At 40.6% G+C, this 19,292-nt stretch overlaps 1 protein-coding gene across 2 annotated transcripts in view; it reads right to left on the reverse strand.

Annotated features, from left to right (window-relative positions):
* Positions 1-19,292, reverse strand: part of ANO6 (anoctamin 6) — a 218,840-nt gene that overhangs the window by 67,345 nt on the left and 132,203 nt on the right. For both annotated transcript variants that reach the window (XM_081249034.1, XM_081249035.1), the window contains 5 exons: positions 15,520-15,585; positions 14,451-14,738; positions 14,119-14,232; positions 11,095-11,210; positions 4,916-5,050 (listed from right to left, as the gene is read on the reverse strand). In XM_081249034.1, coding sequence (XP_081105160.1) covers positions 4,916-5,050; positions 11,095-11,210; positions 14,119-14,232; positions 14,451-14,738; positions 15,520-15,585 — 719 coding nt within the window. The remainder of the gene's footprint in view (positions 1-4,915; positions 5,051-11,094; positions 11,211-14,118; positions 14,233-14,450; positions 14,739-15,519; positions 15,586-19,292) is intronic.

The following is a 19,292-nucleotide window of genomic DNA, read 5'->3' on the forward strand; positions in this document are numbered from 1 at the left end:
GGAGGAACATTACTGTTGACCTTACAGAAATAAAGAAGGCCTATAAGGGAATACTGTCAATAATTATATGCCAACAAATGGAATAATCTAGATGAAATAGATAAATTCCTAGAAAAACATAAATGACTGAAGTTGACTCAAGAAGAAATAGAAAACCTGAATAGACCTACAGTGAGTTAAGAGACTGAATTAGTAATCAAAGAAATGCCTAAGCCCATGTGGCTTCACTGGTGAATTCTACAGCCATTGAAAGAAAAACTGATGCCAATGCTTCACGAACTCTGCTAAAAATAAAGAGGTAGAAACATTTCCCAATTCATTCTATGAAACCAGTATTACACCAATACTGAAACCAGACAAAGGCATCACAAGAAAACTACAGACTACTATCTCTTATGAATATAAATGCAAAAATCTTCAACAAAATATTAGCAAATTAAATCCAGTAAATCAAATCAAATCAAGGGGGATGTATCCAGGAATGCAAGGACCATTCAACTGTACAAAAATCAATTCATGTGATATGTCATATTAATAGAATGGATTAAAAACTAGGAATAGAAGAGAATGTCCTCAACTTGATAAAGAACATCTATGGAAAAACCAGAGCAAAGATCATAGTTAACGGTGAAAGACTGAATACTTTCCTCCCAAGATCAGCACTGTACTAGAGGTTTCTAGTCAGGGCAACTAGACAAGGAAAATAAATTAAAAACCTCTAGATTAGAAAGAAATAAGTAAAACCATTTCTATTCCAGATGATATGATATAGTCTATTAAAATCCTAAGGAACCCACCAAAAACTATTAGAAGTAAGAAGCCAGTCCATCAAGGTTATAATACACAAATCAGTAGATAAAAAGTAATTATATTTCCATACAACATGAATGAATAATCTAAAAATAAAATGAAGGAAACAATTTCATTTACAATAGCATCAAAAATAATAAAATACTTAGAATAAATCTGAGAAAAGAAGTGTGAAACGTGTATACTGAAAACTACAAAATATTGATAGAAATTAAAGATGACCTAAATAAATGGAAAGCTATTCTGTGTTTATGGATAAGAAGCCTTAATATTGTTAAGATGGCAGTAGTCCTTAAAGTGACCTACAGATTCAATGCAATTCTGGCCTTTTTGTAGAAATGAACAAGCTGATCCTAAAATTAATATGGAAATGCAAGGTACCCAGAATAATCAAAACAATCCTGAAAAACAAAGTTTCCAATTTCAAGACTTACTAAAAAACTATAGCAATCAATATAGTGTGGTACTTGCATAAAGGACAGACATATAGATTGATAGAAACGAATTGACAGTCCATAACAAACTCTTATATTTATGGCCAAATATTTTTTGACAAGGGTGCCAAGATAATCCAATGGGGAGAAAATAATCTTTACAAAATGGTGCTGGGACACCTGTATATATACCTGGCAAGAAAGAAAGTTGAAACTTTACCTTATACCATTTACAAAAATGAACCCATAGACCTAAAACTACAAAACTTTTAGAAGATAAACATTGAGAAAGTCTTCATGACTTTGGATTACAAATGCTTTCTAAGACATGACACCAAAAGCACAAACAACAAAAGTAAAAAATCAGGTAAACTGCACTTCATTAAAATTAAAAACTTTTGTGTTTCAAAGGACACCATCAAGAAAGTGAAAAGACAATTCACAGAAGGGGAGAAAATATTTGCAATATAAATATTTGATAAGGGGCTTTTATCCAAAATATTTGAAGAACACTTAAAACTAGACAATACAAATGACACAATTAAAATGGGCAAAGAATTTGAACAGTTGTTTCTCCAAAGAAGATATACAAATGACAAAATAAGCACATGAAAAGTCACTCAACATCAGTAGGCATTAGGGAAATACAAATCAAAGCCATAATGACATACCACTTCATACCAACTAGGATGGCTAATATTTATTTGTTTGTTGTTTGTTTATTTATAACCCAGCAATAACAAGTGTTGATGAGGATTTGGAGAAATTGGAATCCTCATACATAGCTACTGGGAATGTAAAATGGTACCGTCACTTTTAAAAAAATACTTGGCAGTTCCTCAAAAAGTTAAATCTACAGTTACCATACATCCCAGCAATTCCATTTTTTGATATATTCTCAAGAGAACTGAAAACATATGTCCACACAAAAACTTGTACATGAATGATCACAGCAGAATTATTCACCATAGCTAAAAAGTGGAAACAACCCAAATGTTGACTGATGGATGGATAAACAATGTTGTGTATCCATATAATGGCATATTATTTGACCACAAAACGGAATGGAGTACTGGTCCATGCTATACCATGGATGCACTGTGAAAACATTATGCTAAGTGAAAGATGACAATCACAAAACACCACATGCTGCACATACTATATGGTTCCCTTTAGGAAATGTCCAGAATAGGCAAATACGTAGAGACAGAAAGTAAATTAGTAGCTGCCAGGGGCTAAGGGAAAGGGAGGTTAGGGAGTGAGTACTAAAGGTACTAAAGGTTCCTTGTAGGGTGATGAAAATGTTCTAAAATTAGATAGTGGTGAGGGTTGTTAAACTCTGTGAATGTACTTAAAACCACTAATTGTACTCTTTCAAAGGGAGCATTTTATGGTATATGAATTATATCTCAATAAAGCTGTTATTTTAAAGTGTGCATAAGCTTTAAATTTTATTTATTTATTTATTTATTTATGGCTGTGTTGGGTCTTCGTTTCTGTGCGAGGGCTTTCTCTAGTTGCGGCAAGTGGGGGCCACTCTTCATCACGGTGCGCGGGCTTCTCACTCTCGCAGCCTCTCTTGTTGCGGAGCACAGGATCCAGACGCGCAGGCTCAGTAGTTGTGGCTCACGGGCCTAGTTGCTCCGTGGCACGTGGGATCTTCCCAGACCAGGGCTCGAACCCATGTCCCCTGCATTGGCAGGCAGATTCTCAACCACTGCGCCACCAGGGAAGCCCGTGCATAAGCTTTAAACAGGCCTTTTATAGAAGAGGAAATACCTACAGTATCCTCTGCCTATCCATAGATATTTTCAAAAGCACACAAAATAAATTATATTTTGTAGGGGTACAAGTACATGTGAAAAAGAATATACAGTGTATGTTAAGGAATGATAAAAATAAAATTTAGTATAGTTGTCATTTCCAAAGTAAGGGGATGCAATTGAGCAAAGCACTTCATGGGTAACAGTTATGTTCTTTTTCTTAAACTGGGTAATGAATCATTATTCCTTACATCTTGAATACATTTTCTATTCTTGTGACTCTACTCAGTATGTAATAAAATTAACTGTAAATACATATATTTTAAATATTTTAAAACTATTTAAAAATTAAGTAAATAAAGTCACAATAGTTTTGAGCACAGGGAGTATATCCTCAAGACTCTATCCCCCCCTCCACACCCTTCTCTGTAAATTAATTTGTGTGAAAGAGTAGGAATATGTGGTGTGCCTGTTATGGTGATTTTATAAAATAAATTATAATGAGAACCACCACCATGCAAGAACCGTATAAAAATGCTACTTTTGGGCTTCCCTGGTGGCGCAGTGGTTGAGAGTCCACCTGCCGATGCAGGGGACACAGGTTTGTGCCCCGGTCTGGGAAGATCCCACGGGCCGCAGAGCGGCTGGGCCCATGAGCCATGGCCGCTGAGCCTGCGCGTCCGGAGCCTGTGCTCCGCAACGGGAGAGGCCACAGCAGTGAGAGGCCCGCGTACCGAGAAAAAAAAAGGAAAAAAAAGAAAAAAAAATGTTACTTTTTCACTTTGAAAGTGTATTTTTGAGATACCTTTTTTTGGCTGGAACAATATGCAAAACAATGGAGAAGCCAAGGACAAATTTAGGCAAAAGATATCAACATTCAGCCTTTGGCCCTAAACTCTTTTCCAGTGAAGAGAGGAGAGTACTTCAAAGACCATCTGCAGCTTTCTAGCTAAGAACCATAACGGGCACAAACACTCAGAATCCTCTGTTAACAGAATGGATAATTATGCCTATACATCAGAGCTGCCATGTAAGCTTCCTGCCTCCAGAGCCAGGCTCATATGCCCTGGGCTAGAAAAATTTGGTCATCGGTTTGTCACTGTTGCCCAGAAATTTTGATCTGGCTGTCACACCTGGATAGAGGCCAGATGAACAAGAGAAAATGCCACGGAGCAGCTAGGCCCGTGAGCCATGGCCGCTAAGCCTGCGTGTCCGGAGCCTGTGCATCAGTGTTGCATCCCTTCTGGAGGTTGAGATTACCAAAAGCAAAGGATTAATAATACATTTTAGAACAGTAATGGTGAAATTCAGTGTTCTGGCACCCATGTATTTCCCTCTAGACAGTGCAGCTGGTATTTTAATTTCAACATCAAGCACAAACTCATTCTTTACTACTTTTTTTCCAACACTGTTAGGGCTTTTTTTTTTTTTTTAAAGTAAAACAAACAAAAGAAAGTATCATTTACTTGAGTTTTTAAACATGTATTCCTTAATATATGTTAAGAAGTCATTTCTAAAAACATAAAAACACCAATTTTACCAGTTTTGCCATTGAAACCCTGAAGCAATCAGAGCTGCTCCTGGCCCACATCTGGCTTCCTCTGGGAGCCAGAAGTTAAAAGTTGATTCTCCCTCCAGACCTCATTTCTTTTTCAAACAAAGTATTGTCTTAAAATACTGGCGTGTTTCCTAACGGTAATATTCCTGTCAGAGGCTGGGCTGCGTTATCTAAGAAAAATTTTCTTCCATTTCACTTAGTTATTGTGCTCAGGACAAAAGGGATATATCATCTAAAGCAGTAAGTGTTCTGCGATGAGTCTTCTTTTACTAAAACAGTCTAAGTTCCTGAAAATAATTTTATGTCTAATCAACTTTTCAGCACGGTAACAAGGAATAGAGAGAGGTTACCTCCATGTACAGTTATTCTGATTAAAATATCCATAGAGAAAGCAAGCCACTCCCACAACTGCTGCCAGGAGAAGCATCTGAGTGTAATAGCCCAGCCAGGCAAAATAGATTCCAATCTTCTCTCCATAGTATTTCCTGAAGAAAGACAGAAGTTATTTTCAGAAGAGACATATGATCACTCTGCAGCTTTATCCTAATATTAATTTCTGATTCTAAATAAAGGGGGCTTTAAAATTAAACCTCTGACTCAATTCACACTTAAAAACATCAATTTCATAGCAGGCCCCAAATTCTACTGTGAAACAAGAAGTATTTTACATATCATGGAAGTACTGATCACGGATTAACCTGCTGAAGAGAAGTAAATTAGAATACAGCAAAGGAGGGGAAAATGCTGAATATGGAGCAGATAGAGAATATTATCATCACTCTTTGTAAAGACTGGCAGATTTGATCAATTCCCCCAGATTGTTCTTAACATGCATGAAACAAATGAACAGGAACAATTTGCTCAGTTACCTGTTTTTGCTTTATCTCGGGAACTTCCTTGGAGCAAATGTAACGTAAATCACAAATAATAAGAAAATGCTGATAACCATTAACTAGGAGTGGAATGGCTCTCTGACCAAAATACTTACAAAACTCATGAGAATGGGAGAGGGCAGGATGGATACAACTGAGGAATCTACTGCTCTGTATTCTTTGTATGTAGCACTTCCATTTTTCCTAAGTTTTAAAAACTCTTCAATGTTTTTAAATTAATCTGGGGTAAATGGAGGAGGCCAGGTGGGCGAGATAAGAAAGGATGCAGAGCATGAAGCAGGGCCAGATTGTTCCTGAAAGGGAGATAAATACACACAGGCAGAGACAAAGGGTTTAGGGGTGAGGAGAAAGCAATGAGACACTTGTTTAGGTGACTCTTGCTGATACTTTTCCTCAACTCACTTTTCACTTCTGGCTCAGTAGTGGGTGGTAAAACCTGTAGGTTTACTTAGCTCTGAGGCCTCTGTGAGGCTTCTGGCTCAGTTTGGACCTGGGCTGAGCTCTGTAGGCTTAGCATAGCGGGGACTCAGCCCTGAGAAACAGCCTGGAGTCCTAGAAGACTTCACACAGGAACATCCCTGGGCTGGACCAGCACTCACAGGGCAGCTGAGAGGAGAGCTCCCTGGTCATAGGCCTCGGTGTGGGTCACATCCATGGGGAAAAGGAAGCGCTGAGACTGATGTGGAATCGGGAACCAGAGGGAACACAGTGTGTCCGTTCTCATGCGACCGGGGCTTTGTGGTCCGGCTCATGGATGACAGGTAAATGGCAGGCTCAGGATGGTGTTTGGGAGAGAAAACCCTGGCAGTGGGTTTGAGACGTCTTGGGCTCTTTGCTGTTAGGCTTTCTGAATATGTTCTTATCAATCATGTGCCCTGGAGATACCACATTTAAAACTGGAAAGAATGTTAGAAGTCGCCTGCTCCAACTGCCCAATAGTAAATATATCCTGCTACATTTGGAGAGCTGGTCAGGCAGTCTTTGCTTGGATATTTACAGGGACGGGGGCTCATTACTTCCGAAGGTACCCCCGTCACACTGCAGGCAAGAAGGTCAGAAAGAATTTTTAAAATCTTAAACAGAAAGCCTGCCTCCTGGTTCTTGCTGAAAGGCTGGGGAAAATGAAGAGCCCTTCAAATGGGATATTCTCTGATTATTATCTCTCTCTGCCCCAAACATCCCAATTCTTAACACCAATTTCTAAAACTTCAGCTTTGATTTTTTTAATCAAAGTTATACCTATACATTCATTAAAGAGTCAAACACTTCTATTGATAGAACACTGATTATAAAAAGAAGCAGTCCCCAACAACTTCTCCCATGTCCTGGCCAAAAGCAAGCACTTTTGACTCTTACAGCTGATTCCTGGAATATTTACCTCCGTCTCTCTAAATAATATACATGTAGTGCAGTTTATTTACTTTTCAGTTTTATGTATCACCTACTGATACTCTACTTTGGAAGATGAGGTTTAAGCTCTCTTTCTTTTTTTTTTTTTTTTGCAGTACGCGGGCCTCTCACTCTTGTGGCCTCTCCCATTGCGGAGCACAGGCTCCGGACGCGCAGGCTTAGCGGCCATGGCTCACGGACCCAGCCGCTCCGTGGCATGTGGGATCTTCCCGGACCGGGGCACGAACCCGTGTCCCCTGCATCAGCAGGCGGACTCTCAACCACTGCGCCACCAGGGAAGCCCCAAGCTCTCTTTCAATCCCCGTCTCATCTACACACCCACACCTCCACTCTTCCATCTTCTCGACATAGTTACAATATAATTTTGATTACAGCAATATCCTTGCTCTATAAATAGTAAGACTCTGTAAAGACTGCTCACAGCTGCTTCAAGTCATCTGCTATGCTTACTTTTTCTCTCCTGCCCAATATTTTGTTTTCTCTGGAATTAATAATTGTCTTGGTGGTTCATTGCTTAGTTTTCTGTGTACTTATGAACGATTCAACCCCCGACTTTCCTTTAATGTGTAACTTTCTCACTACTTTCTAACACATGAGGTAGCCTATCAATTTCATGTCCTTGACTCAATCTCTTCAGAGCTCCTGCCACCTGGATTAATGACTTGCTAGTCCTGCCACAGAGCTGTCACGTAGGATCGCCCTGTCCCTCTCTCGGGTTGGGAATCCCCATTTACTGAATCCACATCTTTTTCTTGGTGGAGTACCTCCTCCATTACTTTGCACATTTAAATTGTGAAAATTCCTCACACCTAATGAACAGTTTGGCCATACTGCGTTTGGACCGTGAGTTAAAAAAAGCACCTTCCTGGGCTTCCCTGGTGGCGCAGTGGTTAAGAGTCCACCTGCCGATGCGGGGGACGTGGGTTCGTGCCCAGGTCCGGGAGGATCCCACATGCCGCAGAGCGGCTAGGCCCGTGAGCCATGGCCACTGAGCCTGTGCGTCCGGAGCCTGTGCTCCGCAAAGGGAAAGGCCACAGCAGTGAGAGGCCTGCGTACCGAGGGAAAAAAAAAAAAAAAAAGCACCTTCCTCAGAAATATGAAATTATTGCTCTCTTTTCTTGTACATTGCAGTGTTGTTGTTGAGAAATTCAATGTTATTATGAGTCTTGCTCCTTCATATGAAACCTGTTTTTCTTTCTGGAGGCTTGTAGGACCTTCTGTCTGTCTGTGGTATTTGAGAGGTCACGTTGCAGTGGCTTAATGGCTCCATGTTCATCCTCCGGGCTGGGCTCTGAGTACTCTCTGACCATCCAGAGACTCGGCGCTCAGTTCTTCAATACAGTTCTACAGGTACTCGTCATGAAATATTTATCTGATTTCCTCCTCACATTTCCTCTGTCCTTATTTTTAGCATTCCTATTATTTGTTCATTGCACATCCTGGACTGATTTTTAAATTTTTATCTTTTCCCCCATTTTCCTGATATTCCTTTATATTTTTCTCTATGTTCTGCACAATTACTTCAACTTCATTTTTTAACACTGCTGTTGGGGTTTTTTCTCTTCTGTTCATTTTTAATTCCTAAGAGCTGCATTTTATTCTCAGAATAATCCTTTCTTTCTTTCTTTTTTAAAAAATAGAATCCTGTCCTTGTACTGTGGATACCACATCTTAGCACTCAGAGTGAGTGTTGAGGGAAACTTTGCTTTTTTTTTCCAGGGCAAAGTCTGTTTCCTCCAGGTTGTTCTTTCTGGTTTGTTTGGTTTGCTGTTTGGGAAAGAGTTCATTTTCCCTCTGCTAACCCCTGGGAACCAGCGATGAAAGTTTAACAGCCTGAGCGCTCAAGGGGTTACTAATGGGAAGCAACAAAGCGAACATGTGGACCAGGGACAGGGAATAGTTAAATGTATTTTAGCAAAAGATACTTAAAATCATGGGGAAATTGTTTTCTTTACAGAAGCCCTGCTCCCAAACAAAAACCCATAAAGAATGATTAAAAAGCCATCAAACCTATCACCCTGCCATCACACAGGCTATAGGTTTAACATAAAACGAAAATAATGGAAGGGAACCCTCATATAAATAGCAACTTCAAATACTGACATGTGTACAAACATCCTCTTTCAAAATTTTATTCTACAGGATAACTCGAGTTAATGAGAGAAAGTGCCTCTTCATAATTCTGATCCAGCTAATAAATGAAGGAAGAAATTAGGGTATGACCAAATGAAACACGCAACATTCATTAATGGCTGCTATCGTCACGAGACAGACAACTGGACACTATGTACCTTTTGACAGAAGTACAAAACTCACGCAAGTATTCTTGCACAAAGTCGAACCTCAATCAGATCAAGCTTTTAGATGAGGATCAAATGACTTAACTAAAGCAAATACACAGGACAGAAAAACAAGTCTAACACCACAGGGGAGAATGAAATCAGCCAAATAGAGAACAGAGAAGCCCCTCAACAACTGCAAGGAAAACAAAAAGGAAACGGGAAAATTATAGATTAGAAGCCACTTGAGAGGTATATTAGTTGCAACATCTGGACCTTGTTTGGATCCTGATTACAACTAAAAACCTGTTAAAAAAAACATATTTTTGTGATAATCAGGAAAACGTGAATACTGATTATTTCATGACTTTAAACAAAAGGAGTATTCTGGTTGTATTTAAGAGACCTTGTCATTTTACTAATGAAATGTTACACTATTTGGAATTTTCTTCAAAATGACCCAGTAGGAGGTAGAGATAAACAAGAAATAACAGTGACTAGGAGTTTATAATGTTTGGAGCTGGGTGACAGACATAGTAGGCAGACTTGCTGTACTATTCTCTCTGCTTTTGTATATGTTTGAAATTTCCCTTAATAAAATGTAAAACAAAACGAAAATTCTTCAGTGTTTTAAAACTCTCACTTTTAAGGTTAAGAGGCTTTCCCCAAGTTCAGGTGGACGGGCACTGAGATTTCATAGAAAGAACAGGCACCTGGCTCCAGGGCCACCGGGGGCTACCTTGATCCTCCTCTTCTCCTCACCCTCCACACCCAACCCATAACCACATCCTGTCAACCCGAATCCCCAAACGCTTCTACATCTGCTCCCACGATCTCTCATCTGGCTCATGCTACTAGCCTCCTACCGGCTCGCCCTGCTTCCTGTGCCCCCTGTAACCCATTCTCTACACTATCTTTGCAAAATGTAAGCGAGATAAAATTACTCGAATGCTTAAAATATTACAACAGCTTCTCACTGCACTTGTCTACACTCCTTTCCATGCTCCTGATACCCTTCTAACCTTGTGTCTCATCTTTCTCTTTCTCCTTAGCAATGGTTTTCACAATTTCCTCAAACTTGCCAAGTGTTTTTTTGTGCCTCGGGGCCACTGTACCAGCTGCCTCTCTTCCTAGAATGACTTTTTCCAGATCCTCAAAGTACTGGCTCCTTTTCACTAGACAAATCTCAGCTCGCATGCCACTTACTCAAAGATAACTTTCTAGACTCACTTCACTCCACCCCTCCCCATCTTATCACTGTGTTATTTTCTTCATTTCAATCAGAAATTTTGTTCACTTATTTGCTTGTTTTTGTTTGTTTAGTTGTTCTTGATCTATCTCTCTCCAGTAGCCTTGCCCAAACAACATAAGCTTCTGGAAAGTAGCCGACATCGGTGCTTTCAGAACACAAATGCTGAACTAGATATTAAATTCATATGCTGATGGAAATGGTTCCTAACAGCAGATACAGGAAAGCAGTGAAAACTGGTATCTCTTATCATACAATTTAAGCTAAATCTAATATTTACTCCTGTTTAATGAAGAATTTGGTGGGTATTTGGTCCCAGTTCCCCAGAGGTAACCTCAAATGCCTTGGAATTTCCTAAGACAGGAATGACTTTGTTATTCATGGTGAACCCTAGATGGTTTGTGCTAATGAGATGACTCAGGATGGAGACTGGCCATGCCAGAAAGACCAACCATGTGATTGGAGCCATGTGATATTGCAGGACCAACAGGAGAAGAAGGGGCTGGAGATTGAGCCATGTGGGCAATGACTCGATCAATCATGCCTAGGTAATGAAGCCTCAATAGAAACTCTGGGCAATGAAGCTCAGGGCTGCAGGTGAATTCCACTGGCTAGCAGTACCCTTGGAGGACTGTCACATTTAGAAGCCACGAGGGGAACCCTGAGCCCTTCTCACTGGAGTGCTCACTACAACTCACCTGATAAGATCCAAGGGCTGCTTTTTGTATATGCTCCGAGGATGAGCCCATTCTCTGTACAGAAGGTAGCGTTCGTTGGGGCAACTGAGGTCCTCTGACGGACTGCTGAAGTTGCACTGGGAAGCAGAAGCAAACAAATGAGCATCACAATCACCACATGTTCATGTGTTCTGTTGATTCAATGTGGTACTAACACTTCACAGTCATTTGTAAATAAGGGGTCCTTATTTGCTGGAAGGGATGAAAATACCATGTAATTTTTAGTAAGTCTCAACCAGGGGTGATACTCACCCCTGGAGGACCATTTGCGAATGTGGGTGGAAAGGAATGCTTGGTTGTTAGAATCCTGGGGACCACCACTAGTACTTGGTGAGAGCCCTGAAGATGCTTAATGTCCTGTAAATGGGCCAGTCCTAAACAATGAAAAACTGGGCTGCTTAAGGGCCCAAACTGCTACACTGGAGGAACACCTGAGAGTCCAGCCCCTCTTTGGACACCTGGGAAACCAGGGCCTTGGCTGGTTAGTGGCAGGGTCAATTCTAAAACCCAGGCTTTTTGCCCCGCAATTCAGCAGTTATTCTGTGACCACACATAGAATATAAACAACAAAAAAGCCTGACATGATGTTATACATTTAGCTTGTTCAAGAAACCGAACTTCCTGCTTCTGCTTAAATTCAACCTGACTCACGTTCCTTCCATCTGTACTAGAACCAGAAACACTTGCTCCGCCACTTTCTAGTTGGATGACCTCGTGAGAGTCATTTAGCCTCTCCGTTCATCAAGTTCCTCATCAATAAAATGGGGATCATAATAACAGCTACCTCATAGAGCTGTTAAGAGGATCAATTAATCCATGTCAATGTTACCATACTCCCTGGCATATAATAAGTACTATATATGTCAGCTATTTTCATAATTACTGACAGATGTTATTATCAACCAGAAAAGTATTAGTATTAAAGCCTTAACATGGGTCCTGACATCCTCTTACTTCCTTTCCAAATACCACACAAGATCATTCCTTAGCCTGGACATGGGACTAGTGCAGTTACAAGAGGCTTTAGGGGAAAAGAACTGGGGTAGATGTCAACTGAATATTATAGAACCTTGGCATCCCATATTAATAATCATGATGGCTATTTGCAAGTGTCCCCAAAGTTCATGTCATGCTCTCACTGTTAATTTTGCTCGGGCACAAATATAAAGCACATGGACTGTAGGGCTGGACTGCTGTGTTGGGTCTCTTAGCCAGGTAGCTCAGCTTCTGCTTCTCCACCCAGCTCCCCGTTCTCTATTTATGCATGTGTATGAAGAAGCTATTTATTGTCCTAGTTTTATTATCTTATACAGTACATTTCAATATTGTCTTTATCTACAAATACATATATTACACAGTAGCAATTATCAGTCTCAGTCTTTGCTTTCTTTGGTCTTAGAGATTCAGATAAACTGACAGCAAATATAACAGAGTAACAGTGCAATATAATATAGTATTTTATTTCAATGACAGAATTTATTTTAAAAGCTTAGATATAATATCCTTGCATTTATGGAATCACTGAGGGTCTAAAGCAGTCACATTTAAAAATTTCATTTCATGAGCGATGTCACCAGCTAGAGAAGTGCTCCTGAATTTGAGGAGTTGCTGTCATCTCAGTACACAGTCCTTAAAAAATGTCAACACTCTGCTGTATCGCCATCGTGACAAGAACCCTGACAAGACGCCTGCTTCAAAGCCCTGTGATATTCCAGGGCACAGTTTGAAAATGGTATTTCAGAGGGGAAAATGATAAATGAAATGGTCTAACATGTATTTTTCTTACCAAGAACCAATACTTTTCTGGTTGGTAATAATATCTGTCAGTAATTATGAAACTAGCTGACAGATAAATAGTACTTATTATATGCCAGGAACTGTTCTAACATTGACGTGGGTTAATTGACCCTCATAACCAGGGGTATCCAACCCCTGAGCCACGGACTGGTATCAGTCCATGGCCTGTTAGGAACCTGGCCGCACAGCAGGAGGTGAGTGGCTGGCAGGTGAGCGAGCCAAGCTTCATCTGTATTTACAGCCACTCCCCATCGCTCACATTACCGCCTGAGCTCCGCCTCCTGTCAGATCAGCGGTGGCATTAGATTCTCATAGGAGTGCAAACCCTACCGTGAACTGCGCATGTGAGGGATCTAGGTTGCACACTCCTTATGAGAATCTAATGCCTGACGAACTGAGGTGGAGCTGAGGCGGTGATGCTAGCGCTGGGGAGCGGCTGCAAATACAGATCGTCATTAGCAGAGAGGTTTGACTGTACAGAGACCATAATAAATCAATTGCTTGCAGACTCACAAAACCCTGTCAGTGAGTGGCAAGTGAAAACAAGCTCAGGTCTCCCACTGATTGTGTATTATGGTGACTTGTATAATTATTTCATTATATATTGCAGTGTAATAATAATAGAAATAAAGTGCACAATAAATGTAATGCCCTTGAATCATCCCTAAACCATCCCGGCCCCCCCACGCGTGTAAATATTGTCTTCCATGAAACCGGTCGCTGGTGCCAAAAAGGTGGGGGACCGCTACTCATAACAACTCTATGAGGTAGGTACCATTATTACCCCCATTTTATTGTTGAGGAAATTGACGAACAGAGAGGTTAAATGACTTTCACAAGATCATCCAGCTAGGACGTGGCACAGCAGGTAGTTCAGCCTGAGTGTATGCTCTTAACTACTAATCTACACACTCCACACATTAACTATGGGTAAGCTACTGTTCATTCCTTTGTTCATTCATTCATTCATTGACTCATTCATTCACTCATTTAAACTGAGGGGCCTCCCTGTGCCTGGGATTCAGCATTAAACAATACAACATGGTGCCTGCCCTAAATGAGCTTGTAGTCTTGCAATACATTGTCTTCATTTTATCAAGGAAGAAACAAGGTCAAGAAGTTAGCCCTTCCCTACTAACACTGGAGTACACATTAGATATTTTATTTCATTTTTGCTGTTTGACTTACATCATGGAGAGGGAAAGCTGCCTTGTAGATCCCAGAGCTTACAAGTTTGTTAATCCCAAACTTTTTAACGTTGTCCCTTACTTGATACTTGATCCGAGAAAGAATGAAGTAAACCTAAAAAGATTCCAAAATAGAGTGTGTGTTTTAGTGTAACTAACCAATCATTGTTTACTATCCTAACAGGAATTTGTAGGCGTATTTCTTTTCTTTTCTTTCCATTTTTTTGGGCAGCTTTTAAAAACCAAACCAAACCAGCCAAACTAAACCACTAATCATCCAACAGCAGGTTCTAAATCACCCAACGACAGCAGCTAAATTGGGTTTAGACTTACAATGCGGCTTCTGGTGGCTGGATTGAAGAATGTATCTCTATCTTGAATGTAAAAGTCATTCATGCGGTTCTTCTCAAATGGGGCAGTGAAAAACTCTTGCTCTGGCTTGATGATACTTTCATCCACTTGGAGGACTTTGGTAAACCAATTGAAATTATCGAAGGCTGAGGACCGGGTTTTCAGATCATTGGGTTTCAGAGGCAATTTGATGTGCATTATCTCAGCATATGTACATAGCACTTCCCATGGGGCATGTACTTTTACAAATACAAGCTTGTCATCCAAAAGCTATATTGGAAGAATGAAAACACAAACCAGAAAACCAAACCAACTATTTTCACAGTTTTAAAACACAGATTATTATTATGTTGCATAGTTCTTTCATAAAATTACCAATATTTTAGATGAAAAATAGCAAACGTTAATTTTTAGTCCAAATTAGTAACTAAACATAAAAACACTAGTCACTGCAGTGTTATTGTAATAATTTTTTAAAATTTCTTAAACCTAGAAGAAGATTGTTTAATTTATTATATATCTGTTCAATGTCATGTTACATGGCCATTTAAAAGAATTATATTTATTGATATAGAAATGCATTTACTATATAATAAAGGGGAAAAAGCAAATTTAAAAATTGTGAAATAATAATTTTCCTTTCTGGAAGGGAAAAAATGTATAATACATCTGAGCAAAAAAATGTTTAGAAGAACTGTAAGATTATTTATGGATAATTAAGGTACAGATTCCACTGTTCCTACATTTTCTTTTCTTTTTTTTTTTTGGTAAACTACTGTTTGTATAATGAAAAAATCTTCAAAAAGGTTCTTGAATAAATACATTTATATGGATTTATTATTACATTCTTTGGCTATTAAAAAAGATCTGCTGGCTTTTATGAGAAACAAATGTATATTCTATAATGCAGATTTTGATCGACTCCGTTCCCAGCTTACAGCTAAGGTATGGCTGGGGTTACATGTTTCGAATGCCATCCCAGCATCCCGAGTGCCATGGGGGTTCCCAGCAGCAATGGGCAGCCAGTGGCTGGGAAGGGTCTGACACTTACCGATCTGGTTGCTTCTAGCTGCAGGCCGTCACAGATGAGGTTAGATTCATATGCTCGTCTTTTCCTCTGTCAAAAGAAATTGGAAAATACGTTAGGCCTTCAGTTTTACCAAGGGAACAAAAAGTTGTTTGTTTGTTTTTTTATAAAAAATAAACAACAGGGCTTCCGTGGTGGCGCAGTGGTTGAGAGTCCACCTGCCGATGCTGGGGACACGGGTTCGTGCCCTGGTCTGGGAAGATCCCACATGCTGCGGAGCGGCTGGGCCCGTGAGCCATGGCTGTTGAGCCTGCGTGTCTGGAGCCTGTGCTCCGCAATGGGAGAGGCCACAAGAGTGAGAGGCCCGCGTACCGCAAAAATAAATAAATAAATAAATAAAATAAAATAAATAAACAACAAACCAATTTGAACCCGATGAAGAGACATATTTGCTCAAAAGAACACAGAAGCAATGAAGGTGTTCTGGCTATTGGTGACTTGTGGGTTTGGATTCCTCAGATGGAATGCTGTGGAGAATAACTAGATTCTCTTGGCACTCTGGAAGACCCTTGGTTGTCCCTGTGAGTTTATGGCCATTTGAGGTGCATAAGAGTCTCTGGCTCTGGCACAATTCCAAGGACCTTTTTTGGCTAATGAGAGGTTTTGCACACAAATAGAGCTTTTGGCGTCCCATTCACTGATGTCATTTACCAGAGTTATAGTCCAGATCTGACAGTCTACATTATTAAAATTTTGTTTCTATACCAGACATTCAAATAGTTCAGTTTTGGATGTGTATATTTCATCTTTGCATGCCTTGACCAAATTCAATTTTAAAAACAGACAATTTTGGCAAAATGCAAATAAATTTTTCTCTCTGCAAGAATGAAATGTTTCTGAAGCTATAAAAAACACCTAAATCTATAAAACTAATTAATTGATAATATATCTGTCCATATTGCATGACCATTTAAAAAGATACAGGATACACCTTATTTATTGATATTAAGTTCTATCTGGCTAGGCTTTTGCTAAGCTGTGTCCTAACTTGTAAGGGAAGCATGTAAAGGTAGAGACTCATTTGACCTTTGAAAAGAATGCTTTTGATGATGAAGGAGTTATGCTGCTTTATGAAAAGAAGAAAATGAGTGGACACAGAGGTTAACCACACAGGGTCTGAAACCAGCCTGCCTGGGTTCAAATCTGATGCCATTACCCATTAGTTCTTTGACCCTTGGCAGGAAACCTAAACTCCCTTGCCTCATTTTCCTCATCTGTAGAATGGAGAAAATTTCACTGGCTTCCTTCTGGGGTTCTCATGAGGATTATATGATTTAAACCACATAAACTAGAATTTTTATCTTTAATAATCACAAGAGGTGAATTGGACCAATTCTCCCACTGACGACAACTGAAAAAGCTGCATTAATTTCAGTTTTTAACTTCAGCGTTTAACAAGATAGAGAGGAATTACTGGGTCAATGTCTAGGTAATCCAGTGGGTCAGACAGTCAGGGCACTCTGCCCAGGGAGCAACACTCAAGGTTTGCCAAGTGTGAATGGGCAGAGGGGGTGCTGAGCTGCTGTGCTACAGACAGTGCCTAGACCATGAGAAGCACCTTATAAATGTAGAGTAGGTGCTGCATGTAGAAGGTCAAAGGTGAAAAAATACACCTAGCATTTGACTAAATGTGAGTCCCAGTGGAATGAATCCCTAACATATTTTGTGGAAGTATTAGAAACAGAATATTGCTTTATTTTCATATATTTAATGAATAGTTATATAGTACTTACTGTGCCAGACACTGTTCTAAGAGCTTTACAAATATAACACACTTAATTATTTGTTACAACTTGAGCACAGAATAGTCACTTAGAGAAAAACCAGCAAGTGCTATAAATGAACAAGCCAAACTTGCCTAGAAAAACCCAGTGAGATGAGAGCCAGGGGGCCTGGAGGTGCCACTTTCCCATTCTGTTCCCAGCAGGTGGCCGTCCACTCTGCCAGTCTCCCATCCCCCATCTCTGCAATCCACCCTGCTATGTTTCTCAGCCCTCTCCACCCCACATCCACCATACCCCCAATGTCAACTGGGAAGCTGGTTCAGACCCACCCTGCTTTGTACCCAAGCAGTATTTCTTCACCTTAGACCCGAATCCTTATATTGTGATTCCTGCATGGCAGCCCAGTCCTTGTTCCTGATGGCTTCTTTCTTTACTACTGTGTAAAAGCTCTTCTGATCCTTCAAACAACGCTTGACAAAGTGCTTGGCACGAGTATATGCCCCATATGTGTTTGTTGAAAGAATATACTCAACAAACACGTATTAATTTGTTCTACAAACATTTCCTGAGAGTATCCTTCAAAGTGCTGAAGATTCAAAGAAGAATTTGAAATAGTCTGCTGTAGAGGAACTACAGAGAAACTCAGCGTTCAGTGACCTAGAATTTTCTCCAATACAGAAGGACTGGAACATTCATTCATGAGTCTACGGCACTGTAATGGACATCTGTCATTCTTTTTGGCCACTCAACATTTTAACTCCCACCAGAGCCCACGTCCCCTACAGCAGATAAAAACAGAAACACTCCCGTCCTTTGTCTCCCATGAAGTTCAGCTACTGGCACATGAGCTAGGCGCTATTAATCAGACCACCCACTCTAGACTCTGAGTCAGAAGCTAGAGATGCAAAGAAGTCAGGCCACGCAGAACCCGTTCTGGGGTAGCTGGGAGAGCAGATATCTGTTCCAGAGACAGCAGTGACAGAGGTTTTGGCAGGAGCTTTTGGGGAGCACTGCTGGTCAGTGGCGCCAGAAGCAGCTCTGGGCCCCGGGGAGCAGCCACGCTTTCTCCCAGACCAGCTGTGTAAGTGGGATTTGGGGCATTGCCTCTGGCAGTCTCATCTCCAGGCTTGTTTGTCCAAGCCTTCCGATGAACCTGTGAGCCCCCTAACATTCTTCTGATAAACTCTTTGTCCGCTTGAATTAGAGCTCATTTCTGTTGCCAGTAAGAATCCTAAAGGAGTAACCACGAACTAGGGAAAACTTGTTAGCCTAAAACCGAAATCACTGTGCAGTGGAGGGAGGGGTGTTCTGTGTAGACTGGACACTCTGACTTCCTCTCTTTCCAGGGAGATGACTCAGCCTGAGGCTGTACAAGGGGCAACCCAGATCATCTCACTAGCAGGTCATAAGCAGAATCCAACTGTCTTCTGTATCCTCTAGGAGTCAGGAATAATTTCAGTTAGGACATGGGGGCTCAGACCCAAGGATTTTAGCTCTTATGAACAGACGTCCTTCTAGTTAGAAGACTAGGAGAATCATTCAAAAGAGGGGCTTCTCCTGTGGTTTAATGGGTGTGTGAACAATGAAGTGCTGGTAGCGAGAAACCACAAAACTGTGTTAACTGGCTTTACTGGAATTCCATGGTTCCCATCACAGGCCGCCATGAGGCACAGCTGTCTCCTTCCTTGCCCCCCTCCCCCACTGGGGAGCGGTTCCAAACTTTGAAGGAGCTCGTCGCATTCCACACCTCACTCCCAGACTCCGCAAGTGCCGTCGCCTCCTTCCTCAGACAAATGCAGCCACTCACGCAAAGTCCTGCACATGCCTTTCTCTCTACCTCTCATAGGTAGACACCATCTCTCTTCCGGTGTCAGGAGATTACTCCCTTTTCCTATCTTTCCTGAGCTTGCTTCGGCAATATCTTTTCTTCTCTTCAGTCCTTTATCTTCATTGCTCTTAGCCAACAAACACCTTAAAAATGTTTCCCATCTTTAAGAATATGAAATCCTGCCT

This window comes from Mesoplodon bidens, assembly GCF_964165515.1.
Source record: "Mesoplodon bidens genome assembly, chromosome: 11".
Taxonomy (NCBI): domain Eukaryota; kingdom Metazoa; phylum Chordata; class Mammalia; order Artiodactyla; family Ziphiidae; genus Mesoplodon; species Mesoplodon bidens.